At 38.4% G+C, this 27654-nt stretch overlaps 1 protein-coding gene across 1 annotated transcript; it reads right to left on the bottom strand.

Annotated features, from left to right (window-relative positions):
• Positions 1–521: 521 nt before the first annotated feature.
• LOC121871831 (uncharacterized PPE family protein PPE24-like) lies at positions 522–4400 on the bottom strand. Its single transcript, XM_042374358.1, has 3 exons — positions 4375–4400; positions 3009–3102; positions 522–1346 (listed from the first exon to the last, which is right to left on the bottom strand). The coding sequence occupies exons 2-3, from the start codon at positions 3057–3059 to the stop codon at positions 522–524; spliced, it is 876 nt and encodes a 291-aa protein (XP_042230292.1). The 5' UTR covers positions 3060–3102; positions 4375–4400.
• Between the last annotated feature and the right edge of the window lie 23254 nt (positions 4401–27654).

Here is a 27654-nt window from a genome sequence, read left to right as displayed (position 1 = left end):
GATATGATACTTTTATGACTTTTAACAGCTGACTTTACAAATTAACATCATTCACTCCTGACAAGAAATACAGTGTTATCTTTCGAAAGTTCCTAATCTTCTTGAACAAAAACACTCGTGGATAAGAGTGTGTACAGCATTAACTTAATGTTAGTTAATTTACAACATACTATTTTGAGTCTCTTGAATTTACATGCGTTTCATCGGCGTCTGTTGAATCAGTATTGAGTATCGTAAAGTCTAAGGAATCATTGCTAGACGTAGTCAATTTGATAAATCTCTCATGATTATTGCCAGGTCTTAAAGAAATAGGCTTCTGGTAAAATCCGATTAAGAAATATTCATTATCGGGATATCGGAGGACCTATTAGCTAGGGTTTCTAAGGTGGCTTCATAAGTGGACGTTGTCAGATTTATAATTTGAGTGGAATTTGTTTCAGAACTTGATGTTTCGGAGATTGGAGCAGGACAGTTCAATGTTTTTGAATCATTGAACATTAATGGCATCATGCTCGTAATAATTATAATACAAACATAGAAACATTGACAGGAGGCAATCCAAGGCGTGATAGATCGATAGATGGTAATCCAAGGCCTGCTACATCGACAGGTGGTAATCCAAGGCCTGATACATTGATAGCTGGTAATCCAAGGCCTGCTACATCGATAGATGGTAATCCAAGGTTTGATACATTGATAGCTGGTAATCCAAGGCCGGCTACATCGATAGATGGTAATCTAAGGCCTGATACATCGACAGGTGGTAATCCAAGGCCCAATACACTGATAGCTGGTAATCCAAGGCCTAATACAGTGACAGGTGGTAATCCAAGGCCTGATACATTAATAGATGGTAATCCAAGGCCTGATACGTCGACAGGTGGTAATCCAAGGCTTGATACATTGATAGGTGGTAATCCAAGGCCTGATATATTGACAGGTGGTAATCCAAGGCCAAATACATTGACAGGTGGTAATCCAAGGTCTTTTACACTGACAGGTCGTAATCCAAGGCCTGATATATTGACAGGTGGTAATCGTAAGTGTGATATATTGACGGACCGTAACCCAAGGCCTAATACACTGATAGGTGATAATCCAAGACCTGATACATTGACAGGTGGTAATCCAAGGCCAGATACATCGATAGGTTTTAATCGTAGGCCTGTTATATTGACAGGTGGTAATCCAAGACCTGATACATTGATAAATGGTAATCCAAGGCCTGATACATCGACAGGTGGTATTCCAAGGCCTGATATATTGATAGGTGGTAATCCAAGGCCTGATATATCAATAGGTGGTATAAAGGGGGACGCGGCTCTTGAGTGAATAGTTCTAGACATCTGTAAGGAACGAAAAAATGTCATTGTTAGATATTATAAAAACATAGGTTATTTGTATTTATATTAAAGCTAATGTCTTATGCCCCGGAGACTCTAATCAATTCAAGAATAAATTCAACTTTCACATAACATTCGGTCAGTGTATGAATGATGCTAAAGTCTTAACATATGCTTGCAAAGTGTATTGGTCAATATAATCCATTATTAATTATTTGTGTACGAGGCTGTTTCTCTCTCTCTCTCTCTCTCTCTCTCTCTCTCTCTCTCTGCTGAATAAAATCGTGTCATTAGCCAAATGTGATATCGAAAGTCACATCTCCGTAATGAAGCGGTTAATATCTCTAATAAAACTGATGTAACTTGAAAATCGTATATTGCGTTGTTCGGCAAATTATTAATTTAAAAATAATTACAATAGTGTTGCACTGTTTCTATTAAAATTATACACACTAATAATGACAAGGAATTATTATTTTTTCATTGACACGAAAATTATAACAGAGAAAATGGGAAAAATATGAAGTGAGACATTTTTTTTTTTGTTCATAACAATACTAATAACATCTGAACTGTTAATACATAAAGCTATTTATTGTTTATTAGGTAAAGATTCTAATACCACCTAATTTTATCACATAATTTGAGGGTCCGTGAGGTCTGGCCACTTAAATATCTCCAGGCAATATACAGTACAGAGCCTCACTACACTAACTACCTGTCACAGTTTGGAGTTTAATCTACATATGTTGTGTGATTAGAAGGTCACCAAAATCAGTTCATCTGAATATGAACACGAATAATCTACCATAATATATACTGTAGTAGTAGTGTGTGTGTGTGTGTGTGTGTTGTGACATTTCTAATAAAAAGATTACATAATTCTCGTATTTACACCAATATTTACACCCTTTTCGTAATTTTTTTTTTTAACGATGAAATAAACTGGAAATTACATCCCATAAGCACAGTGAGGACAAAATATACCATTTACTATACGGACTGACACCGTGCTCGACTGCCTCCACTTCTCAACCTGGTGAAGTTAGTCACTCACACTTACCTGGGTGGATTGGGAGTGTCTTGGTATCGACTTGGTGATCCTTAGGACAAAATGTTAACGCTGGGTCCACTCAAAGATTACATCATATGTGTATACATTCCTTGAACTCAATACAAGAAACATGAGCCTTTATTACCAGCTCCTAATTATAATAAATATGTGCACTATCTTCCCTCTACCACTTTGAACCACCGGGAGCTGAAAAAAATCCCATCCTACTCTACACCCTCGGTCATAATTCACTGTAATTCAACACAGACATTACGTTCTGATCATCCCCCCTATAGTCGGCTGTCTCACGCCATCTCCATCTCACCCCACAAATTCTTCCCCAAGCAATGATAGATCTGGATTTTTTTTTTTTTAGCTTTTCTATGGATCTTCATAAAGTTCTCCTATGAGTCAAAAAAATCTCCATTTTATTGTATTAATAATGAGGGATGACTTCTGGCAATAGTAGTAACAGGGTGGGTGGTGAGAGGGTGGGTGCCGAGAGGGTGGGCGGCAAAAGGGTGAACGGCGAGAGGGTGGGTGATAGTAAACAAGTATGGAAGATTTTTGGGTTATGTGTCAAGACTTCAGGAATGAGAGGACCGACTCACCGTGACATCGCTGCCTGCCACCACTAAACACACGACAGCGAACACCAACATCCTGTAGCTGCTGTAGGTTCTTCTGAAGTGATGGCCGCTGCTGCTGGTGTAAACATACATATCAGTAATAATAGAGATGTCCTACACACGCACACTCACTCACACACACTCACTCACTCTCTCTCACGCACACTCACTCTCACTCACTCTCACGCACACTAACTCACTCACTCACTCACTCACTCACTCTCAACGTCAAGAGATCTAATAAAAGTGGTTAAATGAACTATGTGGTAACTCTTTTAAACCATAGTAAACTTCCTATTGCCAATGAGATCTACTTTAGCCCTCATGTACTGTCTTCCCTCACATGGTACTGATAAAGTTTTGTTTACAATATCAACACACGAGGAGGTATTGGTATTATCCTTTGCCCTTGGTAGATACTTAGCATAGGTGATGTATCACTGTTGGCGTCACGGAAAAACCTAACCTAAGCTAATCTAACCTACCTTAACGTAATCAATCTAACCTAACCTAACCTTACCTAATCTAACCTTAGACTTTTTATAGATTAGAAGAAAACAGATAAAGATTGACCAAGAAATGACCCTCACCTGAGCTCTGACCCAAGTCTACACTGTACACCCTATCGTAGGTGGGAGAGGGTAATGGGAGGTCGTCTAGAAGAGGAGGAGGAGTGGGTGTTGTGTGAGGTGAGGGTAAGCGTGAAGTACAGTAGAGGAGGTGAAGGGGAGTAGAGAGGTACGGGGTTGCTAAGAGAGCTCTACTTAGGGCTACTGCGGGCATGAGGAAGGAGAGAGGAGACGGGACAGAAAGGCGAAGGAGTTTGGAGCAAAAAGTTCTCAGTGATTGTTGATGGCCAGTCAGAAGTTTCTAAGATAAATACATAGAAGTGATCGCTAACCGGCAATTATCACCCTCTGACCTAACACACACACACACACACACACACACAGAGGTAATGAGTAATACAGATGTTAATATAAATGTTGGAGTCATTATACATCAAGGAGCGTCACAGTCAGGTTATGGGGAAGGTCACCAGGTGTTGACGGTCACCAGATCTACCTACACTGACCAGCCTTTATTTTTATAATGTTTTATCTTAGAACGAAAAAAAAATAATGTGCACCAACAACAACAGGCCGTGATGGACTATTACTTGGCCATGATGGACTATTGACTGGCCATGATAGAATGTAGCTTGGCCATGATGAACTGTAGACTGATCATGATGGACTGTTGGGTGGCCATGATGGACTCCTGCCTGGCCAAGCCTCACTAATTTTCGAGGACTTATCACTCTTCCACATTTACCTTACCAAATACACCTGATACACACCTGTCTTACCTCGCTCAGTAGATAAAAGCTGTAAGTTGTCCCGCTGACGATCTCTGACTGGCGCTGAGAGACTACCTATATATCCTTTGTCGATTCTTGTTTTTTGTTTTTTTTTACTTTTGTTTACAGTTTGCACAACCTTGGCCGTCCCCTGTGGTGCTGACACTGCTCATCACATTGTTACCACCAACAGTAACGGGGGGGGGGGGTGTGACCTTGGGACGAGGGGCACTTGGGGAGGGGTAGGGAAGAGTCGGGGTTTGTACACAGAGGCTAATCATAACTAAGTGAAGGGCGTGAGATTATTATTTGGTGTTTTGTTTTATTTCTATTTCATTGTCCGTGCGTCCGTGCGTGCGTGCGTCCGTGCGTGCGTGCAAATCACAAAGGTACAATTTAACACATTTCATCATCATGAAAATATCCAAATGTATAAAGCATTAGAGTCTGATTGATTCAATTAAAAGTCAAGTTGAATTATCGGCCAGACCGTCAAACAGCTCAACGTAATTATCTACAGTTAAATTAAATTATTATAAAGTATATTATCATTAATAACCTATCCTATCCTAACCTAACCTAACCTAACCTAACCTAACCTGACCTGACCTGACCAAACCAACACGAGTTTATGTACACTTGTAATGTAAAGACAAAATAAACAGCATCTATTCATCAGCTTTTCTAACCAATAATTCTCAAACTACTTCTACTTTCATTTGGGGACGAAAAAAGAGAATAAAAACACAGAAGAAATAATAAATAAGTGTATAGAGAATAAGAGAAAAGTAAAGAGAATAGTTTCAATAGTCAAGTTTACTCAATAGATACAACACAAATATATTTTTACGTGTCTTTTTTTAATGAGTTTTGTTCTTCCTGACTCATGGTTAAACGTTTGTCAAAAAATTTCGCCCCCCAAAATAAAACAAGGATTTCTAATGAATATTTGTAATTTCAACAACGATTTCACGCTTAAAGTTGTAAACAGTGAACGTTGTGTGTTTTACCAGGGCGTAAATATGCGATTGTTATACGTTTGTGGTGTTAATGTTAGTGTGGTGTTTACTGTAGAGTTTAGATGTACAGCGTATGTATTTATGTATTTTATATCACTATAATATTTGTTCGTGTGCTGCTGACAGTCGTTTTGTTAATTTTATATACACAGTATATATGTTAATCTTGTGTTAATCGTCATCTTTATATTGATATGATCTGGAACATTTATACAATCGGTTATCATAATGTATGTTTTTTAATCACTAATCACATGGGGTAAGTTAGAGAGAGTGAGCATCGGTGTATGTGGTCTTGTTCCTAGTTCCCATCATCCAGCAACTGCCCTCCCCGTAAGTGTCACTCCGAGAGGTGTCATGAGTGATTGATGTAGAAATACTGAAAATCAATGACTGGTCCAACATGAGCCATCGACTTTCATACGGGTCACTGTCACGCTGGACGGGTTGACAGGTGAGAAGATACTCCTACTACGGAGACCAGTAACTGTCCCGGGTAAGAGAGTGACTGATACCTGATAATGTAGCACTAGACTGGACCATATGACAGGTGGGCGATAATGAGTAGCGGGTATCAGACAGGTGAAGGAGTCTTGTGGTAAAGGTTTATATTCCAGCATCCACACACTCCCTCCTCTCCATCCCCATCCTCAGGTAAAGTAATCCGTCAGAAGCCTGCTGTCAGAATTAATGATTTATCACTTCCATTAACATTATTTTTCTTCGATTTTACAGTAAATAATGAAATAAACATAAAAAATACTGTCATTTTCATTTATGGGGAGACGTCATGAACAACAAGCAACACCTCCCACACTGTAGCTAACACAACACACCTTACACACTCTTAACACAACACACCTCACACACTCTTAACACAACACACCTTACAACCTCTACGTGAAATAAGAAAAAAAAATAAAAGAACCAGAAAAGACGTAAATTTCTTGACTTACCAATCAACCGAAAGATAAATTTAGTTCACGAACATCAATATTGTCAGTTTATTGTCAATTTATTTACAGTGTTGACTATTGATAGACGTGTAAGGGTGTAGATGTGTCAGTGAGACGAGGACACAGACGTCAGTACTGTTGAAAGTGGCCACTACGCTATAGACTTGGTTCTGGTGTGGGCAGGAATATGTTTGAGTGGACATATAGGCTTTCATGTGACTGCTGAAGGTACACTGACAGCTTTGAGATATTGGAATGAGATAATGACACCTATTGTAAGGGTATATAGTGGAGCAACAGATGATGGATGTATTCTAGTGTGTGATAATTCCCGTCCACACACACACACACACACACGATACAAAAAACTTGCTTCGATGTTGCCGGGAGGGAGAACAAGGTAGTTGCGATCACGTTTGCAAACCTATGATTATATATTACTCTCATACTGTACCTTGGATTATATTTTGGTTTATCATACCTTTTCATTTAATAGTCATGCGTAGAACATGGGATAGAAGACTGAAACATTGTAACACGATTTGAATGTCTAAATGAGTACTGTTGTGTTACCAGGCTCGTCGAGAGTATTTTGAAGGCGACTGTACATAAATCTCATTGGCTATAAGGTCGGATGTGTTGCCACTCTTTCAGTTATTCTTGTTATGATCGTTCAGTTCCTCTTTATGCCACTATCACATTCACCAGTCTCTTTTTCCTCTACTACGCCACCTCGCGCTCTCCACTATCAGTACTGTTACGTTGTTCTCCATAGTCACTACTACTGTACAAGTATTCCCATCTACAGGTACGTTGCAAATGATTACGTTGCATGTTTTTAATTACCGGGCGTCATTATGAAATATTGGTGCAACTGAAATGCGATAATTAGTAATTAAAATAAGAATAATAACTAGAAGTGAATGAATCCTGCTCATGAAACTGTAATAGTGGACATAATAGGGATGTATGTTTGTAAATCATTCATTTTCCTTACAGAAAATATATATATATTACTGAATTTAATCTCATTAATATTACGTAAACTCGATATATCCTGGCTAATTTCCTTTTCATTTAATAGCGATATATTTTACACTCGTTTTCTTTTTACGCCGCTTCCTTTATGCTTGCAGACCGTGTGTTGATTAACTCTGTAGCACGTTTAAGATGGGCAGGTTTTTATGAAACATCTGACGAGCCCTCCACTGCCTGTTCAAGACCAAGTGAAACGAGTACCTCGAGCACATATGCAAATGATGGATAATTTTAACTGAAGAAGCACTTGTTGTCTTATACTGCGCATGGGTTTAGCTTTGTGGTGAAGAAAGGTTGAGTGGAGCGCCCCAAGTGTGTTCTCTGTCAACAGATCTTCTCCAATGAATGTTTAAAGCCATCGAACTTTAAAACACGTCAAAAACATCCCACTGAGGCCAGCAAATCTGTTGCTTTCTTCAAATGACAAGAATCATCTCCAGCCAGACAGGCGTGTACATTAAGAGTCCAGCAAGACACAGTTCAAGAAAGGACATTAAAAAACCTCCTTTTAGCTAACTTCCTTTCACATTGGACGCGGTAAGACACCACATGCAGTCGGGGAAGATTTCCTAATACAAGCAACCAAAGACATTGTTCGGGAGGGTGCTGCCCTTATCAGATAATACTGTGAGTAGAAGGATAGATGATATGGACGAGGACGTTTGGATCAAGTGTGAGCCAGTGAGTCCTTTGCATTGCAGTTGAGCTAAAACACACATGTCGTAAACGAATCACAGCTGCTCCTTTACATCAGGTTAATCAGTAAAGATAAATTATTACGAAATACTTTTCTTCAAGGCCATCGAGGGCACGACTACTGGACAGCGCATTTTTCGGATCTAGGATGAATGCATAGAGTTAATTCAATTGGCTGGTTCGTTCTGTGGGAGTATGTACTAACGACGCCGCTGCTGTGGCAGGCAAACGCAGTAGAGTCGTTGCTCCCATACAAGCAAAACCCCCAAAGCTGTCAACACACACTGCAATGCTCCATCACGAGCCACTTGTTGTAAAACTCATTGATGGAGAATTGCATCAAATTCTGCGGGAAGTTGTGAAAACAGTGATCTATGTAAAATCACACTCCCTCAAACACAAGCTGTTTGGAATACTTTGCCATGAAATGGGTGCCAACTTTGATAGCATGCTGTTCCACTCTGAAGTGCGTTGGTTATCACTTGGGGCAGTTTTGACTCGTGTGTTTATAATAAGGTAAAAACTGGCCGACTTTCTTTCATCCGAAAAGTCGTGGGTGCTCAAATTAGCATATTTAGCAGATGTTTTCCAGTATCAAAATGGAATTAATCAGAGCATGCAAGGTTGAGAAGTCTGTATTTTGAATGTGCAGGACAAAGTACTGTACGTACAGTTCATTCACGCGCAAAAACAGTCATCATATTCCTGAGGAGTCCCCAATAAACTAGCCCCTCGCGAGGCAAATTAAAACAAAAATATTCAGAAAAGTGTTGTGATTTAACCATTAGGTGAGAGAAAAACATTTTAATTTCGATATTCTCACTACTGTTTACTTGTTGTTGTTGTTCGTTTCGCTAGGTGGCGTTCACAGTTGATACAAGAGTCTAAAACACATACGGTAGAAATTTCATGTTCGTATGTTTTTATTCGTTTTTTTTGTCTTATTTCGTGACGTATTGTGTTTTGCTTTGCCTTACGCCTTTCTACCTTGTTTGTCTTCTCTTGTATTATGCCCGTCTTGATAGTTTCCCTCCAACCTCTTCTCGCTCGCTGGCGTGAAGAGTGGTGTAGATTCGTGTCTACAGTATCACACAGGAGGCGGCGGTGACCCCTGACGGAGCCTCGTTTGCCACGACTACCGTGACCTCTCTCACCTCGTGTGGTCCTCCATCGTGCCACCTTCCCCTTCATCTTGACAGGTGCCGTCACAGGTCGACAGGAGTTTGTGTGTGTGCACAAGTTTGTGTGCGTGCATGTACACATGTTTTTGTGTGTGCAAGTGTGTGCACGTGTGTGTGCGTGTGTGGCTCCCTCTCAAGTCTTACCTGCCCTTGACTCTAGCTGATTACGCCCAGAGGATCACTATATTAAATTTCCCGAACTAAGAGTCATTCACTGGAGAAAGTGACATCTGGAGTGTTGACTCTGGAGTGCATAATGTGATGAATATTCTATGTCTGGACGATGAAGTCATCTACTTAATGAATAACCTGGAGATGCTTCTTAACAAAACAGTATTTCCATCCATCTGAACCTTACTGCTGGAGCCGCTTTGATTGGAAGAGGCACTGGATATCTGCATCTCGGGCGACATCTAATGAACCTTGAAGTCTCGATACATTACGTGATCACAATTCCGTAATGCCAAATAGAAACACAAGTGACATTAGTGTTCCATCTCGTTTATTTGTATTACGTGATGTCGCAAGAATACACAACTGGTGACAAGGAAGTTAAGAGGCTTGAGCTACAAAAACACGTGTGGTAGATTTCACTGGAACACTAAAATAAAGACTCCAGGATCTTGAGGAGAATTTCGGCTCGAGAAAAACTGCTGCTGACAGTGACGTAACCAAGGCAGATCATAGCCGTGAGTCCTATAAGCTAATGAAAAATATAGTTTTTTCCCTCAAAATCTGTGTATATTTACGTGTCCATGAAGCTGAAAATGATTTAAATAATATGATCGTAATTTAAATACACTAATTATTCATTTTAATTTATCTAATCAAGTATTTGTTCCGTTATTCATATTTCTCCTGTTATATAATTCTTGTCTTTGTTATTTACATTTTAACATCCTTCAACTCTCCTTTGATAGATCTATTACGTTGGTTCCTCCCGAGCACAAAATATTATCTTAATTTCATATTCAGTAATGACTTCCACCTAAGGTTTAATTACTTAAAATTAAATGCATAGTTAATTTACCTAATATTCATTGCCCAATAATTATAATTTATCGGCTTTAATAAACATAATCAGGAAAGTTATGTCAGGTATAATTCTCTAATACCTAAACGTCTACGCCGCCAAGATCGACAAATACATAATTTGTTCAGTATTCGTCCATTAACTAACTCGTACATACTAACAGTGATTCAGTTTCTCTAACTTGTCTATTACTTTTACCTAAGAGACGCCCAGTTAAGACAGATGGTTCACTGTACCTATGATGAAGGTTCCCTGCGAGTGATGATGGTCAGGTTTAGGTCGTGAACTATGTAATGATGTTAAGGTGAAGCCAGAGTTAATCTTCAATTATTTCGGATTTAACTCAATTAGTGATAAGATTATTATTAACTCACGTAAAATTACCAAAGCCAAACAAAGAGAAATATCTTACGATAAAGTAATATTATTATTCTGACCCCTGGAGGAAAGTTGGTTAGTAATACATCACAACAGAAATATTGAGCTGACCAACCACAATTTGTAACCCGGAAGATGCTAATATAAAACATTATATTCAGTGACCTCGTACATCATTCTAAATTTATGTTGTGTTCATGAAACCCCTCAGAAATTTTCCATGAAAAATAGAGCTGCTGTGAAGTAACTTAAAAGCCGATTTTTCTATAATATTTTTCGAAAATACCATTTGGCCACTCTAGTGATCTGTGGATGCGTTATCTTAACCGTGTATTGTACGTGATGATAAGACAATAAACAATATGACTGCCTCCTTTAGTTATTAAAGCAGGTTACGCTTCTTATAAATGAACGTTATTGTATAACCAAAAGGCGAAAAAAAAACTCTCTCTCTCGTTCGTGTTTGAAGTTTAGTTAGATTAGGTTAGCCTCGTTAAGTTCACTATTGAAATTGATAATATCTAATTGACATTATATTTATCTACAGTATATTCCCTCTGTAAAACCAGTTAACTAAATTATTAACTAGTTTTACTGTAGGTATGACACAAGTGACTCTAAAACACAGGTCACATCTACGTAGACACACTTATACAACTGTCTATCTGCACACTTCTTCTTGTTGAGTTTAATCGTCACCTTAAACCTGATCACCAAGACAGAGAGGTGAATTTCCCTTAATCTTTAACAATTGGTGATTAGTGTAATTGCTTAAGGACCTCAATTGTTGAAGCGTAGTAATACATTATAACATCAACATCAAGACCTTAGTTGTTGAAGCACAGTAATACGTTATAACATCAACATCAAGACCTTAGTTGTTGAAGCACAGTAATACATTATAACATCAGCATCAAGACCTTAGCTGTTGTTGAAGCACAGTAATACACTATAACATCAACACCAAGACCTTAGTTGTTGAAGCACAGTAATACATTATAACATCAACACCAAGACCTTAGTTGTTGAAGCACAGTAATACATTATAACATCAACACCAAGACCTTAGTTGTTGAAGCACAGTAATACATTATAACATCAACATCAAGACCTTAGTTGTTGAAGCACAGTAATACATTATCACATCAACATCAAGACCTTAGTTGTTGAAGCACAGTAATACATTATAACATCAACATCAAGACCTTAGTTGTTGAAGCACAGTAATACATTATAACATCAACATCAAGACCTTAGTTGTTGAAGTACAGTAATACATTATCACATCAACATCAAGACCTTAGTTGTTGAAGCACAGTAATACATTATACCATCAACAACTATCCAACAACACACAATCAAACACTCAGAACACAAAACAAGTCGACAATTTCTTCCTCCTCGACTATATTGTACTAAACCAGTGTGTGGGAGGGGGTAGGGTAGGTTGGGGAGTACTTGTATAATTTTACCCGAAATTTAAACAAAAACATCACTAAGCGATCCATTGTCAGTGAAAAAATATATGAAAATAAAAATAAACGAAAAAATATATATATTTCCAACGTGAAAGATAAGAAAAATAAACTGGAAATAGAAAGTGGGGAGAAAAAGTAAACTCATCCACATGTTTCATTTGTTCTCCAACCTACTGTTTGGTTCAGCGAGCGACGAGGTCTATCGTACTACACAATGCTGGGGAATTATCCGGTGTTATTATGCAAATACCGCGCCACGCATGACTACGAATAAACGGTAAAGAGTTTTCAGTCCTTTGCTTATTGTCAACATACTCTTGATAATAGTCATTTTGCATACATACATATGCACTCAAATTATTATTTTTGGGGTTACGCGCTTGGAGATTAGCTCGTTACTGCAGGCATTGTAATGGTGGTCGTTTAAGAATAAATTAATGAAGAGTGAAAACGAAAAAATAAACATAATTATACAACTGTAAATATTAATTCATTTTGGATTAAATAATAGACAAAATGAGTGAATTAATGAATAAAAATAATTATACTCCCAGTAACAAGAGCTGTCTAGTTTATGTAAGTATGAATAAGATATTGTCACTTATCATGAAGACAAAAACAGAAGGCGTGGGTTATAGGTCTCCAGGGGATGTGGGTTATAGGTCTCCAGGGGGCGTGGGTTATAGATCTCCAGGGGTGTGGGTTATAAATCTCCAGGGGGTTTGGGTTATAGGTCTCCAGGGGGCGTGGGTTATAGGTCTCCAGGGGGCGTGGGTTATAAATCTCAGGGTTTGGGTTACTCTCAGGGGTGTGGGTTATAGGTCTCCAGGGGCGTGGGTTATAGGTCTCAGGGGCGTGGGTTACTAAATCTCCAGGGGTGTGGGTTATAGATCTCCAGGGGCGTGGGTTATAGGTCTCCAGGGGCGTGGGTTATAGGTCTCCAGGGGTGTGGGTTATAGGTCTCCAGGGCGTGGGTTATAGGTCTCAGGGTGTGGGTTATAAATCTCCAGGGTTTTGGGTTATAGGTCTCAGGGCGTGGGTTATAGGTCTCAGGGCGTGGGTTATAGGTCTCAGGGGCGTGGGTTATAAATCTCAGGGGTGTGTGGGTTATAGATCTCCAGGGGCGTGGGTTATAGGTCTCAGGGCGTGGGTTATAGGTCTCCAGGGGCGTGGTTTATAGGTCTCAGGGGCGTGGGTTATAGGTCTCCAGGGGGCGTGGGTTATAGGTCTCCAGGGGGCGTGGGTTATAGGTCTCCAGGGGGCGTGGGTTATAGGTCTCTAGGGGGTGTGGGTTATAAATCTCCAGGGGGCGTGGGTTATAAATCTCCAGGGGGTGTGGGTTATAGGTTTCCAGAGGCATGGGTTATAGTTCTCCAGGGGGCGTGGGTTATACGTCTCCAAGAGGCATGGGTCATGGGTCTCCAGAATGAGTAGGATAAAAAGATACAATATTTTATACAATCAATTTAATTTTAATATTAAAGTTTACTGGGAAATGTTAACTAAATAAACGTACTGACAATTAAAGTGTAAATAAACGGTTCATTAGCATTTGGGGGCTGGAATAATTTGGTGATTCGGGTAAAACGATGTAAATATTTGTTGTCATGTTAATTGAAGTGTCAGTAATTGCTGGATCTTTAATTGAATCATCAGTAATTCTCTCCGTCGTTATAAAAAAAACCAACATAATATATATTAGATTAATTGGTCATTTAAAGTTGAAGTAAGCTATAAAATGTGGTTAAAATATGTATTGTAAATATTAACTAGTAATGGTGGGTATTATATATATATAGATTTACCTGTATTTGATTAGTTTAAGATTACAGGTAACAGATGTTTAATAGATTCAGTATTAGTCATTTGTTTTATGTTTTCATACAGGTAAGGTTATTAAAGACTTAGTGATGGATACCGTTCACCCCTGAGTTAAGACATTGTATAGTGAAGCCTCCATCTAGCAAACTATATTGAGAAAAAAGTTCATTATATCGAGGGTTTGTTAGATATGAAGCCTCCATCTAGCAAACTATATTGAGAAAAAAGTTCATTATATCGAGGGTTTGTTAGATATGAAACCTCCATCTAGCAAACTATATTGAGATAAAAGTTCATTATATCGAGGGTTTGTTACATGTGAAACTCTTATTTAAGCTAACCTAACCTAACCTAACCTAACCTAACCTAATTCAAGTATAAAGTTTGGTTATGTAAAGACACCCAAAACAGATACAGCATTAAATGAGTCGTGATCTGACTTACCTAACTTTTTCTTGACATACATTAAACAATAAGAATAGTGATATCTACCTTATTCTTACTTGTTCCTCATTAGTACAGGTATTATAATGATAATTTTCGTGTGCAAAAGAAATACAAAAACAAAAATTAACCTCAAATTACAAAATGATGAAAACTTGTTGAATATAATTCGCAACACGTGGCCACCAAACCCTACAAGTGACTGTCATAAGCCAATATCTATTGTCCTAAATTCCTGGCGGTATAACATTTCATGTATATATTTTACACTTATCTGAAGCCGGAACATTGGAATGGATGGGACCGCGACAGATTTTTTTTTCAATTTTTCATTTTTTTTCTTCATGATTTGTCTGGGTGACGGGTCTATTTTAACGTCGTTCCATTTTTTTTTCTTCGGGAAAGTGAAAAGTTCTATTGCCTTGGTGACAGCCTAGGATAAGTTAGTCATAACATAGGCATCGGTGAAAGAGAATGTTATTTTTTCCCGCTGGGTCTACAATGAAGGGTTCCACACCTGAATAGAACTTTATTCGCGAAAATAATTATACAATGAATAATTTGTATGGTTGATAACATTCTACACACGATGAAATTAATCACAGGAGTTAAAATTAATCACAGGAGTAATATATAGACCTCCCAATCTTGATAGAGTCAATGAGCGACTTATCTGGGATGAAATGCGCAGGGCTTCCATACACAACAAAGTCTGTATAGTAGGCGACTTTAACCTTGGCCAAATAGACTGGACTGACCTTACGGGTAACTCAGAATCAGAGGATTTTCACGAGACGATCCAGGACTGTTTTCTAAGTCAACATATAACCGAACCCACACGGGGTAATAATATACTCGATTTAGTTCTGTCAAACAGAGAAAACCTCATTAGCAATGTCGAGGTAGGGAACGAACTTGCAAACAGCGATCACAAAGAAATTAGATTCCAGTTAGATTTTCAGGGCAGACGTTAGGAAAATTCCACTGAAGTACCAGATTTCAGAAGGGCAAACTTTGACAGTTTAAAGAGGCAGCTGAGAGAGGGGGTGTCGCGCTTGGTCGTGAACCTGATAGATGACACCGACCTGATAACGAGATCTGTGATTGCCGAGTTCCACGACAATTTAAATAATGAGTTACTTAATGCACAAAGGCAGAACATACCATACAAAAAACTCAGATCAGACAACAATTACCCTAAGTGGATAAATAGTTATTTAAAGAGCATCATTGGCCAAAGGAAGGCTATAGGTAGAAGGATAAATCGTGGCGAAATTTACCTCCGGGATTATTATAGGGTATTGGCGAGTAGGGTTAAAACCGAGATAAGGAAAGCCAAGAGGAATAATGAAGTAAGGATAGCAAGGGAGGCGAAGACAAACCCCAGAGGATTCTACCAAATGTATCAAACTAAAACACGAGAAAAGATTGGACCAATTCGGTCAGATACCGGCGAGCTCACTGATAACGACAGAGAAATGAGCAATAATTTGAATAAATATTTTTCAACAGTTTTCACCACCGAAAATTTAAACATGATACCCGGGGCACCGACTCTATTCAGAGATAGTGAAGAAAACAAATTAAGCGAGATAGTAGTGACTAGTAACGATGTTAGTAAGCAAATAGACAAACTAAAGCCTAATAAGTCACCTGGTCCCGATGAGATATTTGCCAGAGTATTAAAGGAATGTAAGGAAGAGCTTAGTATGCCCTTAGCAAAGTTGTTTAACATGTCCTTAAAACAGGTGTAGTACCAGAATCCTGGAGGATAGCGAATGTAATACCGATTTTCAAGAAGAGGATAGATCACTACCTCTAACTACCGCCCAATCAGTCTAACATCAATAGTAGGCAAATTACTGGAAGCAATCATTTCAAACTCTATTCGAAATCACCTGGAGAAGCACCGATTGATCAATGATTCCCAGCATGGCTTCACAAGCGGACGTTCATGTCTAACTAATCTATTAACATTCTTTTCATCAGTTTTCGAATCGGTGGACGAGGGGCACAATTATGATGTGGTATATCTCGACTTTAGCAAAGCCTTCGACAGAGTCCCCCACGAAAGACTAATTAGAAAGGTAGAAGCACATGGCATCAAAGGTAATATCCTTAAATGGATTAGGGCGTGGTTACAGGACAGGAAACAGCGAGTGAGCATTAATAGCACTAAGTCCCATTGGAGCAACGTCACAAGTGGAGTTCCCCAAGGCTCAGTACTTGGACCATTATTATTTATTATATACATAAACGACATAGATATCGGCATAGACAGCAACATAAGCAAATTTGCTGATGACACTAAAACAGGACATGTTATTAAATCTGACGAGGACTCCGCAAAACTACAGGAAGATCTTAACAAATTTTTCGAATGGTCTGAAAAATGGCAGATGAAATTCAAAGTGGACAAATGTAAAGTACTCAGTATGGGAGATGTAAACAGGGAAACCAGATACCAGATGAACAACGATGCCATAGAGAAATCCGACTGCGAGAGAGATTTAGGAGTAATGATAAGTAGGAACCTTAAGCCAAGTAAACAATGTGTTTTTGCTCGTAACAAGGCTAATAAAGTACTTGGGTTCATACAAAGCAGTGTTACAAGACTAGCGAGGTCATCCTAAAACTGTATCTTGCTCTTGTGAGTCCACACCTGGATTACGCAGTTCAGTTCTGGTCACCGTATTACTGAATGGATATAGAATCCTTGGAAAGAATTCAGAGGAGAATGACAAGACTAATCCCGGGCATTAGGAACCTTGAGTATAGAGACAGGTTAAAGCATCTTAATTTGCACTCCCTCGAGAGACGTAGAGCGAGGGGCGACCTGATAGAGGTGTTTAAGTGGAAGGCAGGGCTAAGCAAAGGGGACATTACAAAGGTACTCAAACTATCCAACCAGGAGCGAACTCGTAACAATGGTTTTAAATTAGACAAATTTAGATTTAGGCGTGAAATAGGTAAACACTGGTTTGGAAACAGAGTAGTGGATGAATGGAACAAGTTACCAAATATCATCATTAACTCGAATACGCTGAATAGCTTCAAACATAGGTTGGATGCTCATATGAGCAATAGGGGTTGGGTGTAAACGAGACTGCCCAGTATGTTCTTATGTTCTTATGGATAGCAGTGTGGTTGAGTTCATTCATTTGTGATGATCTTCGGCAGTTAAAATATTCGACAAGTAATGAATATTATGTACTAGGCGATACACTTCTCGGAATAAGTAGTGCATATGTAAGGTATTCGACAGTTGTTATGCATAGTTGATGAAATACCCGACAGATAAATTATAAAGCATTAAAAATAATCAGAAAGGAAAATATTTTAATGTAACCTAAACCTAACCTCACCTAACCTCACCTCACCTCACCTCACCTCACCTCACCTCACCAAATACCCCAGGTAGCATTTGGGTGGCAAATCTTCAGGTGAAATAAGCTGGGTGTCTAATTATCAGGTGATCCCAAATATCATCGAAAATAACAAATCAACCAAATAGGCAAAAATAAATCCTCCGTTGTTGGTCGTCTGGATAACAAACGTCTAAAAAAAATGTAAATAAAGATTCCGAGAAGCCAGTAACATTTATAAACGTTTCATTGCGCAGGAAACCTCACCACTACTTACCGGAAGAGCAGTAATTAGAAGGCAGCCAGAAGTCCTTGCTACAAACTTGAGAGAGAGAGAGAGAGAGAGAGAGAGAGAGAGAGAGAGAGAGAGAGAGAGAGCAGTGCTAAAATCCGAAACCAAGTGCCAGGTCTCCTTAAGTGCCGGGCAGTGCCTTCCAAATAGACACTTAGGTGCGTACAGCCCACGCTTAACTGCTGAATAATTAAGATTACAACCTTATTGCTGCAGCGGACTTGAAACTCGTGCATGTTACTCCTGAGGTCACAAGAAGTTAGAGAGAGAGAGAGAGAGAGCGAGCAGGGAAAATGGCTTAATGCATTAAATGGAGTTTTATGAAGAGCTCTCGGTAAATTACAGAAGGAAACCATTTATGTCTGTACGAATGATATTTTTTGGGGTCTATGTTCTTTGTGAGCTAGGGACCATTTCCATTTAGACATGGTATTGGAGCAATGTACTTCAACCTCACCACTGGAATAAAATAAAGGAGTTGTACCATTGGTTAATATTCCATTTGAGTTTATTTCAGCATTTCATCTCTCGTTATAAACCATAAAAAATATTTAAGACTTGGAGTGTAAGCGTGTTATAAATTTCATCATCATTGTATAAAATTTGACAAAGTTGACAAGGAATATATTTTCCCCTCATATGGCTTCAGTATTGTTCATTTTATCGTGAGACTTAAAGGGTTTGAACCTTCCTCCCCTGAACATATATGTAAGATAATTTTTCAATAACTTTATTATATTACCAGAATACTTCATTTTTTAATTATTCCTGTGGAGATCTAGTGATTTATAGGAACAAGTATTCAGTATATCGGTAGTAAGAAAAGGTCTTGGATGAGTACAAAGAGTTATTTAATCTCAGTGAGTCAGTTTTATTTTTACAGACTAGTATTATACCAGACACCACAAAAATAGTATTTAACACATGAATCGTCTTTCTGTTAGCCTGTTGAATCTGTGTACCGAGGCGAAAGATTCTGATTCATACGGATGTGAATTCGATTCCCACTCGATGTCAAAGAAGGTTTCTCTAAATAATGAAGGTAAGATATCTTGAAAGTAGATGTGCGAGTGATTTTCTTGACTCAATTTAGGATGAGTTTCGTGTCTCGGGGTTTACTGCCTAAGGGCGTCTCCCAAAAAAATATACACGGTGCCTTCAGATTGTCGTGGAGATGAAGTGAGTGTGTTAGAGCAGCAATATTGTCCTCAGTTGTGGGAGACATGGCACATCAACAAGTGAGGACAACGTTGATGTAGTACAAGCACTCATGTGATCTCCACGACAATCTGAAGGCACTGTGTATACATTAGTCTCAGACACTGTATGTAGTTAACATCAATATTATGTCAGAATCGTCATGTACTGCTCAGAGTCGGGACCTGAGTAGGTAACACCCCAGCGTGGCAAGACAGTATTGGGATAGGTTAGGTTACATAAGTTCCATTTTTACTTTTGTTTGTGTCGTTTCTTTTCTCACTATCGTTATGGTCTTGGCTGTTTATTAAAGTGTTTAGTAGGGATTAGTGGGTCTCGTACCTCAGCCACGTATAGACGTTTATTTTCATTGTCTGTTATTCTTTTTTCCAGTAGAGTAAACTTGAGGCATCTCCATTTATAACAAAGACCTGAAAAGTTCTGAATTCTTCTAAGTTCCTTATCATTGTTTTATCGTGTTTGCTAAAAAGTTGTAAATAAAGAGTTTAAGTTCGGATGTTCTATTATTTATTCAGTAAACTTATCGCTAAAGTTGATAGAATCCCCTGCCAGCTAACAAAAAATTCTGACGAGTTATGACCCACGACAGTAAATACTGTTTCTCTACCTACCCTGATAACCTTAATTTATACTTTGATTTAAAAACTCTGTTAAAATCAGCTGTTAATTACTGTTAGTAATTGTGTGTACACCTCCTGACGCACACACTGTCATACTTACGAAGGACCGCAAGCATATCTAAAAGCTGCGTCATTCGAACACCTAAACTGGTAATTCTTCAAACCGGTAAGTTAATCCGGCAATAGATCAGGAGATTCCAGCGAGTGTTCCTGATACTGATACCTGTGTATTGATTAAAAGTGCGGCTATTTGTCCCATATACGGTATATACTTTAATAATACAACAGTATATAAAACACATGTAATAATTTATGAATGCATCTTAAGTGTTTATTAGTATTGATCTGATAGCAATGTTAACGTTTTGCTAGTACAGTACAGTGTTGATGTATGTACAATTGTTGACTCACTTCCCTACGCTTGACACAGCCCAAAGTATTAGCTATAGTTGCCACAGTAATAGGGTCACCGAGATCCACCTTGAATATTTACGTTTGTGTGATGCTGGAATTCAACTCGCCTAGTGTGACCGTTCTGAGTGTAGTTAGCCAGGATTGGAGTGCCGGATTTGCTTGCCGGTTTGAAAAATTGCCGGTTTAGTTGATCGTGTGACGCCGGCTTCAGTCTCTCATCCTGAATGGCGGGAGTGATGTAAAGTGATTAATAAAACTCAAGTCGCTTCTTTCTTTGACTTTTTTTATTACAGAAGAGAATAACGTTATCAAATAATATTTTTAGTAAATAAACAACGTAACTGTATGTGTGTGTGTGTGTTTGTGTGTGTCTTCTTACCCAGGGAAACGAGTCATCATATTCAGAGGTTAAATTATTTAAATCATTGTACTTAAGGGATTAAAGGAAGACTGCAAATGTAAATTGTTGAAAGTTAAACCAAAAGGCAGTATTAAGGGAACTGGTATTACACAAACTGCATCAATATTTAGTCAAACATTAAGTACGGATGGTGAAGGAGATTCTGTGTTCTGGTAAACGACAGCCTGTAGTCCTTCCTGGCCTCAGTTATTTGACGGCTCTGAAAAAGAAGAAAAAACCTTTGTTATTGGTGTCTGTAAAACTAATACTTCAAGTTTCATCATAACAATAAAGAAACAATGGTATAAAACATAGTAAAGTGTTGTTGCTTGTCGCTGGTGATAAAATATATTCACTGGAATAAATCATGTAAGATTAATGTCATAGCTTCTGGTATATGAATAATTCTCTTGGCTCCAGAAGTCCAGCGTTGAAATTGTAACGTGTGTATATATATATATATATATATATATATATATATATATATATATATATATATATATATATATATATATATATATATATATATATATATATATATATATATATATATATATATATATATATATTCCAACCTAGAAGATATTCTCAAACAGAATTATTGAAGCTCAAAACAGTAAAATATTTATTTAAATGGCATGGCGTAGAACTTGAAGCAATCCACAGTATTAATAAATATTTAGTGCAACTAAATAAATCGTTTACTGTGATTGAGGAACATACGTAAGATAATTTCTTCACCTCGGGCTCACGACAACTCTGATAACCTTCCCCGTCAGCCAAAGAACAACAGGAGACGAGAGCCAGAATTATCTCACATAAGAACATAAGAACATAAGAAAATAAGGAGTCTGCAATAGGCCGGTTGACCTGTGCATGGCAGCTCCTGTCGAGAATTACTACCACTCTCTATCATCCATGAATCTATCTAGCCTCCTTTTGAAAATTTCCAGAGTTCTCGCACTTACTACAAAGTTGCTAAGCTCGTTCCACTCGTCCACCACCCTATTTGTGAACCAGTTTCTTCCTATCTCCCTCCTAAACCTAAACTTATCCAACTTGAATCCGTTGCTCCGAGTCCTATCCTGCTCGGATATTATAAGAACTTTATCTATATCACCTTTATTGATTCCTTTCACCCACTTAAATACTTCTGTCATATCTCCTCGCACTCTTCGTCTTTCTAGGGAATGCAAGTTAAGTTTCTTTAACCTATCCTGATATGGAAGGTTTCTAAGTCCCGGAATCATTTTTGTCATTCTTCGCTGCACCGACTCTAGTGAATTTATATCCATTCTATAATAGGGGCACCAGAACTGAACCGCATAATCGAGGTGCGGCCTGACTAGCGCAAGATATAGTTGCAATAAGACCTCTGCACTCTTATTACTTACACTTCTAGGTATAAAACCCAATACTCTGTTTGCCTTATTTCGAACATTCGCACTGTTTTCTAGGCCGTAGGTCCGGGCTTACAAGTACCCCTAGGTCTCTTTCACAAGTCGACTTCTCTAGGTTGATGTTGTTAAGGCTGTATACATTATAAGTATTTGTTCTTCCAATATTAAGTACGCTGCACTTGCTGGTGTTGAATTTCATTTGCCATTTTTCAGACCACCCCTGCAGTTTATTTAGATCCTCCTGTAATGCATTTGCATCCTGCCCCGAATTAATTTGCCGCCCTATTTTGGTGTCATCCGCAAACTTGCTTATGTCACTGCTGATCCCAGTATCTAGATAGTTTATGTAGATTATGAACAAGAGTGGGCCTAGTACTGACCCCTGGGGAACCCCACTGGTTACACGGCCCCACTCAGATTTAACACCATCTACGTTGACCCTCTGCGTTCTATCGGTGAGCCATGATTTTATCCAATTTAAAACTTTCCCCTCGATACCATGAGCCTTAATTTTTCTCAGAAGCCTCTGATGCGGTACTCTGTCAAATGCTTTGCTAAAGTCTAAGTAAATAACATCGTAATTTTCGTCATTATTTACTACCTTCGAAGACTTTCCTAAAAAACGTTAGCAGATTTGTTAGACAATATTTTCCCTTTGTAAACCCATATTGAGAGTCGTTGATTAATTTGCTTTTCTCTAGATGCGATCGGATGCTATCTCCTATAATTGATTCAAGAAATTTCCCCACTACTGACGTCAAACTGATCGGCCGGTAATTTGACGCTGATGCTCTGTCTCCCTTTTTGAATATGGGTACTACATTTGCCTGTTTCCACAAGTCTGGCTCAACTCCAGTGTCTAATGATTTTGTAAATAAGTTTACAAGGGGTCAGCTAATCTGTTCCCTACACTCTTTGAAGACTCGAGGGAAAATTTCATCCGGCCCTGGGGATTTTGTTTTCTTTAGTTTATTTATCTTCTTAAGAACATCCTCTTTTCTGATAGTGATATTCTTTAATTTCTCTTCTTCCTTTCCCTTAAATATCAGTTCCACCTCTGGAATTTCATCGCAAATTTCTTCTGTGAAAACTAATAAGAAGTAGCTGTTCAATGCTTTGCTTATTTCTTCACTGCCATTTATCACTTCTCCCCTCCCTGACTTTTAAGGCCAAACTTTGTCCTTGACCTTTGTCCTATATACCTGGAAAAATCCCTTGGGATTCGCCTTGGATTCCCTTGCTATTTTGATTTCATAGTCTCTCTTTGCTTTCCTTACATTTTTCTTAACATTCCTAGATAGTTCATTATACTTATTTCTGAACTGCTCCTCCCCTCCCTTTAATTTCATATATATTCCTTTCTTTATTCCTATGTCATGTTTAAGTTTTCTGGTCATCCACCTTGGCTCATTCTTATTTGACCTAATTTTTCTGTATGGTATATTTTGTTCTTGTGCTTACCTTAACCCCCAACCATCACTTTATGTAGCTGTGATGCTACACTTGCTACTCCAGACTGCCGGGCTCATCAAGACACATTCACCAGCCACACAACACTCTTGGCGTTATAATGTTATTACTGCGCTTCAACAACTAAGGACTTAAGCGCGAGCAAGATCAGTAATAAAAATATGTGCGAGATAGAACTAAAGCAACAGTAGTGAGCCAGCCACCCCTGGCTACACCACCAGGAAGGAAGTATTATGTCCTCAAGCAGTAATATATTTTCCGCTTGGCTTTATGTACGGTGTTGTAGGCTTCACATCTCAGCTCCCTATTAGCCTAGATATTGGCGCTGTTGCCTCCTGCCCGAACTCATTAAATTTACCCGGCAACATTCTCAGTGCATCTTTCTGTGCATTATGGAACAAGGATGACGTTATTAAACCCGCCACTATTGGAAACAATTCACCATCTCACTGTCAGAAGTCGGCTGCTAACAAGTCCTTACCATGACAACTAAGATTTGATATTCCTCAAGGCAGCCAATCATTTTTGTCTTTCATCTCATATGATAAACTTATGACGCTAGGAAAGTAGTTCAGTGGTTAAAACTGTGTTGGATTATTAACCAAGTAAAAACAAGGTCAATGTCATCAGTGGGATATTGGGGAGATAACGTTAGTTGCTGAAGCCTCTTCCCAAAAATTTAATAACACGCACTCAAGAGCTGGTTCATAGAGAAAGACACTCGACCTTTCTGGGCTGGCTGCCTTAGACAACATCCTGACGGAGTAATCACCACATTTGTCTGTAAGAACTGCCAGAGTAAGGCCACATAAGGACTCTATCTTGGTTGATACCTGCCACCATTATGGTTCACCACGACATTAAGACCGCCAGTGATGGGAAATTTAAACATCAGTGCCATTACTTCCAATATGATATAAAACTCAAGGTCTTTGGGGTATAAAGAAATCTAATTCAGGAGATGAATGATGAATTGGATTTTGTGAAGGACCTGTGCATGAAATAAGCGAGAAGAAGAAAAATGCAGCCAAGGGGGTGAGGGAGGAGGGCAGGGGAGGGGGGTCTGGGGAGGAAAATCAGGTCATTGAGAGAGTGCACAGCCTCGTAATGGAGTCTTGTCGAGGAGGATGAGAACGAATGCATTGAAAATACCACGAGTGAGGGTGAGTGTGGCATTGTAAAAGCTGAGCAGTGGACGAACACAGAAGATAAATCAAATTATTTTTCCACATAAACATTTTGGTATAAGTCTAAGGAAACATTTAAAAACTATTGCAGATTTTGGTGGCCTAAGACATTCTGTTTGGTATATTTATTTTTTCTTGTATGGAATAAATTCTACGTTGCTAAGAAACAGCCATCTTCGTATACCCGTGAATTATGGTGATGTAATCTAACCTGGCAGCGTAACTCAGACTATGTACCTGTTTGATTAACCACAGTGCTACAATTATTTTAAGAGGCATCGTTGTGTTACGCTAAAATTAGATAATCACGGAGTAAAAATAAAGAAAAAATTGACGTTTTTATCGAATTGGGATAATTTTTTTTTTCTGTTTATTGGTATAACTTCGTGGAAATGAATGTGAATATGGATAAATTTATTCTGGTTTACGTATGGCGTCGGCTACCATAATAAAATAGCCAAATTATATCTAAAGTAGGTCAGGTCAGGTCAGGTCAGGTCAGGTCAGGTCAGGTCAGGTCAGGTCAGGTCAGAAATGTCTAAATTCATCCCTATGGAACTTTTCCCTAACTGAACATTTACGCTTTAATGAAATATAATAAATCATGCTTTTAACTCCTGGGGTACAAGAGGCTTATCCTCCAGCAGCAGTAGTGTATTATAATCGTGTTAAACAGGTCCCGGTCTAGTGAGCTACTATTACCGAAGCGTTCAATCTGTGTTAATTAGGAGGAATAGCAAATAGGTACATCTAACTGAGGATGTGGATAACTATATTTGCAAAGGTAAAGATAAATAGGAAAGTGTCGAGGAAGAGCCGTGATTATATTCTCAGGCGATAGATCAAGTGTAGGTCATGTTGGCGACCTGAAAAAGATTCTCTCGAGCAGGATGATGAAATATATCCTGGGATGATAAGATATTTTCTAGTATGTGTAATCTTATTTTTAATAGACCAGTTTTATAATTATCGTTTCGTTTGTAAAGAATAGAATGAAAGGAAGATGAGAGATAATTGAGTAATTTTAGAGAGATAATGGTACAGTGAGAGAGAGAAGCTGGATATTGAGAAATATAGAAAATGTCTCCCGAGTTATTGGTAGGTCATAGGTGCTAGAAGTCTATATTTTCTGTTGGATAATGTTATCTTTAGGTTAGGTTAGGTTAGGTTAGGTTAGGTTAGGTTAGGTTAGGTTAGGTTGGGTTGGGTTGGGTCGGGTCGGGTTGGGTTGGGTTGGGTTGGGTCGGGTTGAGTTAGGTTTGGTTACTCGAGATCTATGAGTTTAATTAATTTTATTAATATTTTTTTTTGTAGAGGAAGAGAGATTAAGTTGGATTAAGCTTATATTATCTAAAGGATTAAGCTTGTGTTATAAGCTGAATTAGACTCCTCCTCCGCCTCCATGCAAGACGTCATGCTGGGATATCATAAACAATATCACACATAAATAATCGTTCAAATAAAATCTATACAAAATTATGTTGAGACAATATGGCACAACGGACGAAGGATTTTCACAACCCTACCGAGACAACAGGAGTCAGAGTGTTCATTCTGAAACTCATCGATCCCACTATTTGTCGGAAACAATAAGTCACAGCAATATATCTTTTCCCTTCGTTCATTATCACTCAACCATTCTTACTGCTTAAAAAGATGTACTGTGCCATGGTATATCTCCTCTATAACCAAGAACTAACTACGCTTCATATAAAACAAACATCCAGTGAGTCTTGGCTATAAACAAAATGTTGTCTTCAGTGAATATTATTACTCGAGAAAATAAGTTCATAAAGCAGTTAAAAAAAAAAAAAACATTTCAGAGACCATCGTAAATTCACCTAAATCTTAGAATGAAAAAAATCCTCGCAGGTAAATGTCTAAATTCAGGTTACAAGGAACGTAACTTCCTTTGATTCAAGACAAGAAGCCAAAACACCGAGATAAAATATTCAGTCAAGGTTCATAGAAAAAGTGAACTTCACTAATGGGGTGAAGTATAAGAAACAGAATATTAACCCTTTCAGTGTGACCCCTTAACCCCTTGAGTACGACGGCTTAAAGGTTTGATCACGATGATTTAACCCTTTGATCACGATGGTTTAACCCTTTGATCACGATAGCCTTACCCTTTGGTCACGATGGCTTAACCCTTTGAGCCTAAACCTTTGGAGATGATAGGCTAACTCTTTGAGACCGAGGATTTCATCGTTTTAGGACGAAGGTTTAACCCTTTGAGTTTGATGGCTAAACCCTTTGATAACAATGACTCAGCCACATGATGACGATGGATTAATCTTTTAAAGACGAAGCTTAAACTCTGAGGACGATGATTTAGTTTCTCTAGGATGATTTCTATCACTCCAAAACCCTTACGTTTTATAATGTTATAAGACGATAGATAAAGAGCATTAGAAGCTGCCAAAACAAGATAAAAACAATAACGTTCTTCACAGGTAAAAGTGTCTTAAATAATGAACAAATCTTTAACCCGAGCGCCTCTAGTACTCAAGGATATATATATACTGTATATATATATTTTTTTTTTACAATCCCATTTTTCATTTTAAAGGCATAGTTTTTTTTTCTTTTTTTTTACATAATTAAAAAATCAAATATATATTCGTACATCTTTCACCTGGTATTTAGCCTAAGTTGTTGCTGAGATGGGAAGCAGATCTGATAAAAATGAAAGGTTTATAGCAAATTCAGTCGCGTGTGTGTGTGCGTGCGTGCGTGCGTGTGCATGTCAGTATAGATCTGCCAGTGGAGTGTGAATCGACTGGAGACTAACTAGGGTTGGAGGAGCCTGTCCCTGAATTTACTACAGTATAATGAAATAAATATACCAAGTAGGACCTATGGAGAACACACCACCT

Source organism: Homarus americanus, unplaced genomic scaffold, assembly GCF_018991925.1.
Source record: "Homarus americanus isolate GMGI-L3 unplaced genomic scaffold, GMGI_Hamer_2.0 scaffold24143, whole genome shotgun sequence".
Lineage (NCBI taxonomy): Eukaryota > Metazoa > Arthropoda > Malacostraca > Decapoda > Nephropidae > Homarus > Homarus americanus.
Note: the sequence above shows the minus strand (reverse complement) of the source record. Positions and strands in the feature narration are given on the sequence as shown.

What these genes read in the sequence shown, in the direction of transcription:
- LOC121871831 (XM_042374358.1), bottom strand. Translation starts at nt 3,059, where the DNA reads ATGTTGGTGTTCGCTGTCGTGTGTTTAGTGGTGGCAGGCAGCGATGTC. An exon ending in TGGCAGGCAGCGATGTCACG is followed by an intron (nt 1,347 to 3,008) that starts GTGAGTCGGTCC and finishes CGTTCCTTACAG; the next exon opens with ATGTCTAGAACTATTCACTC.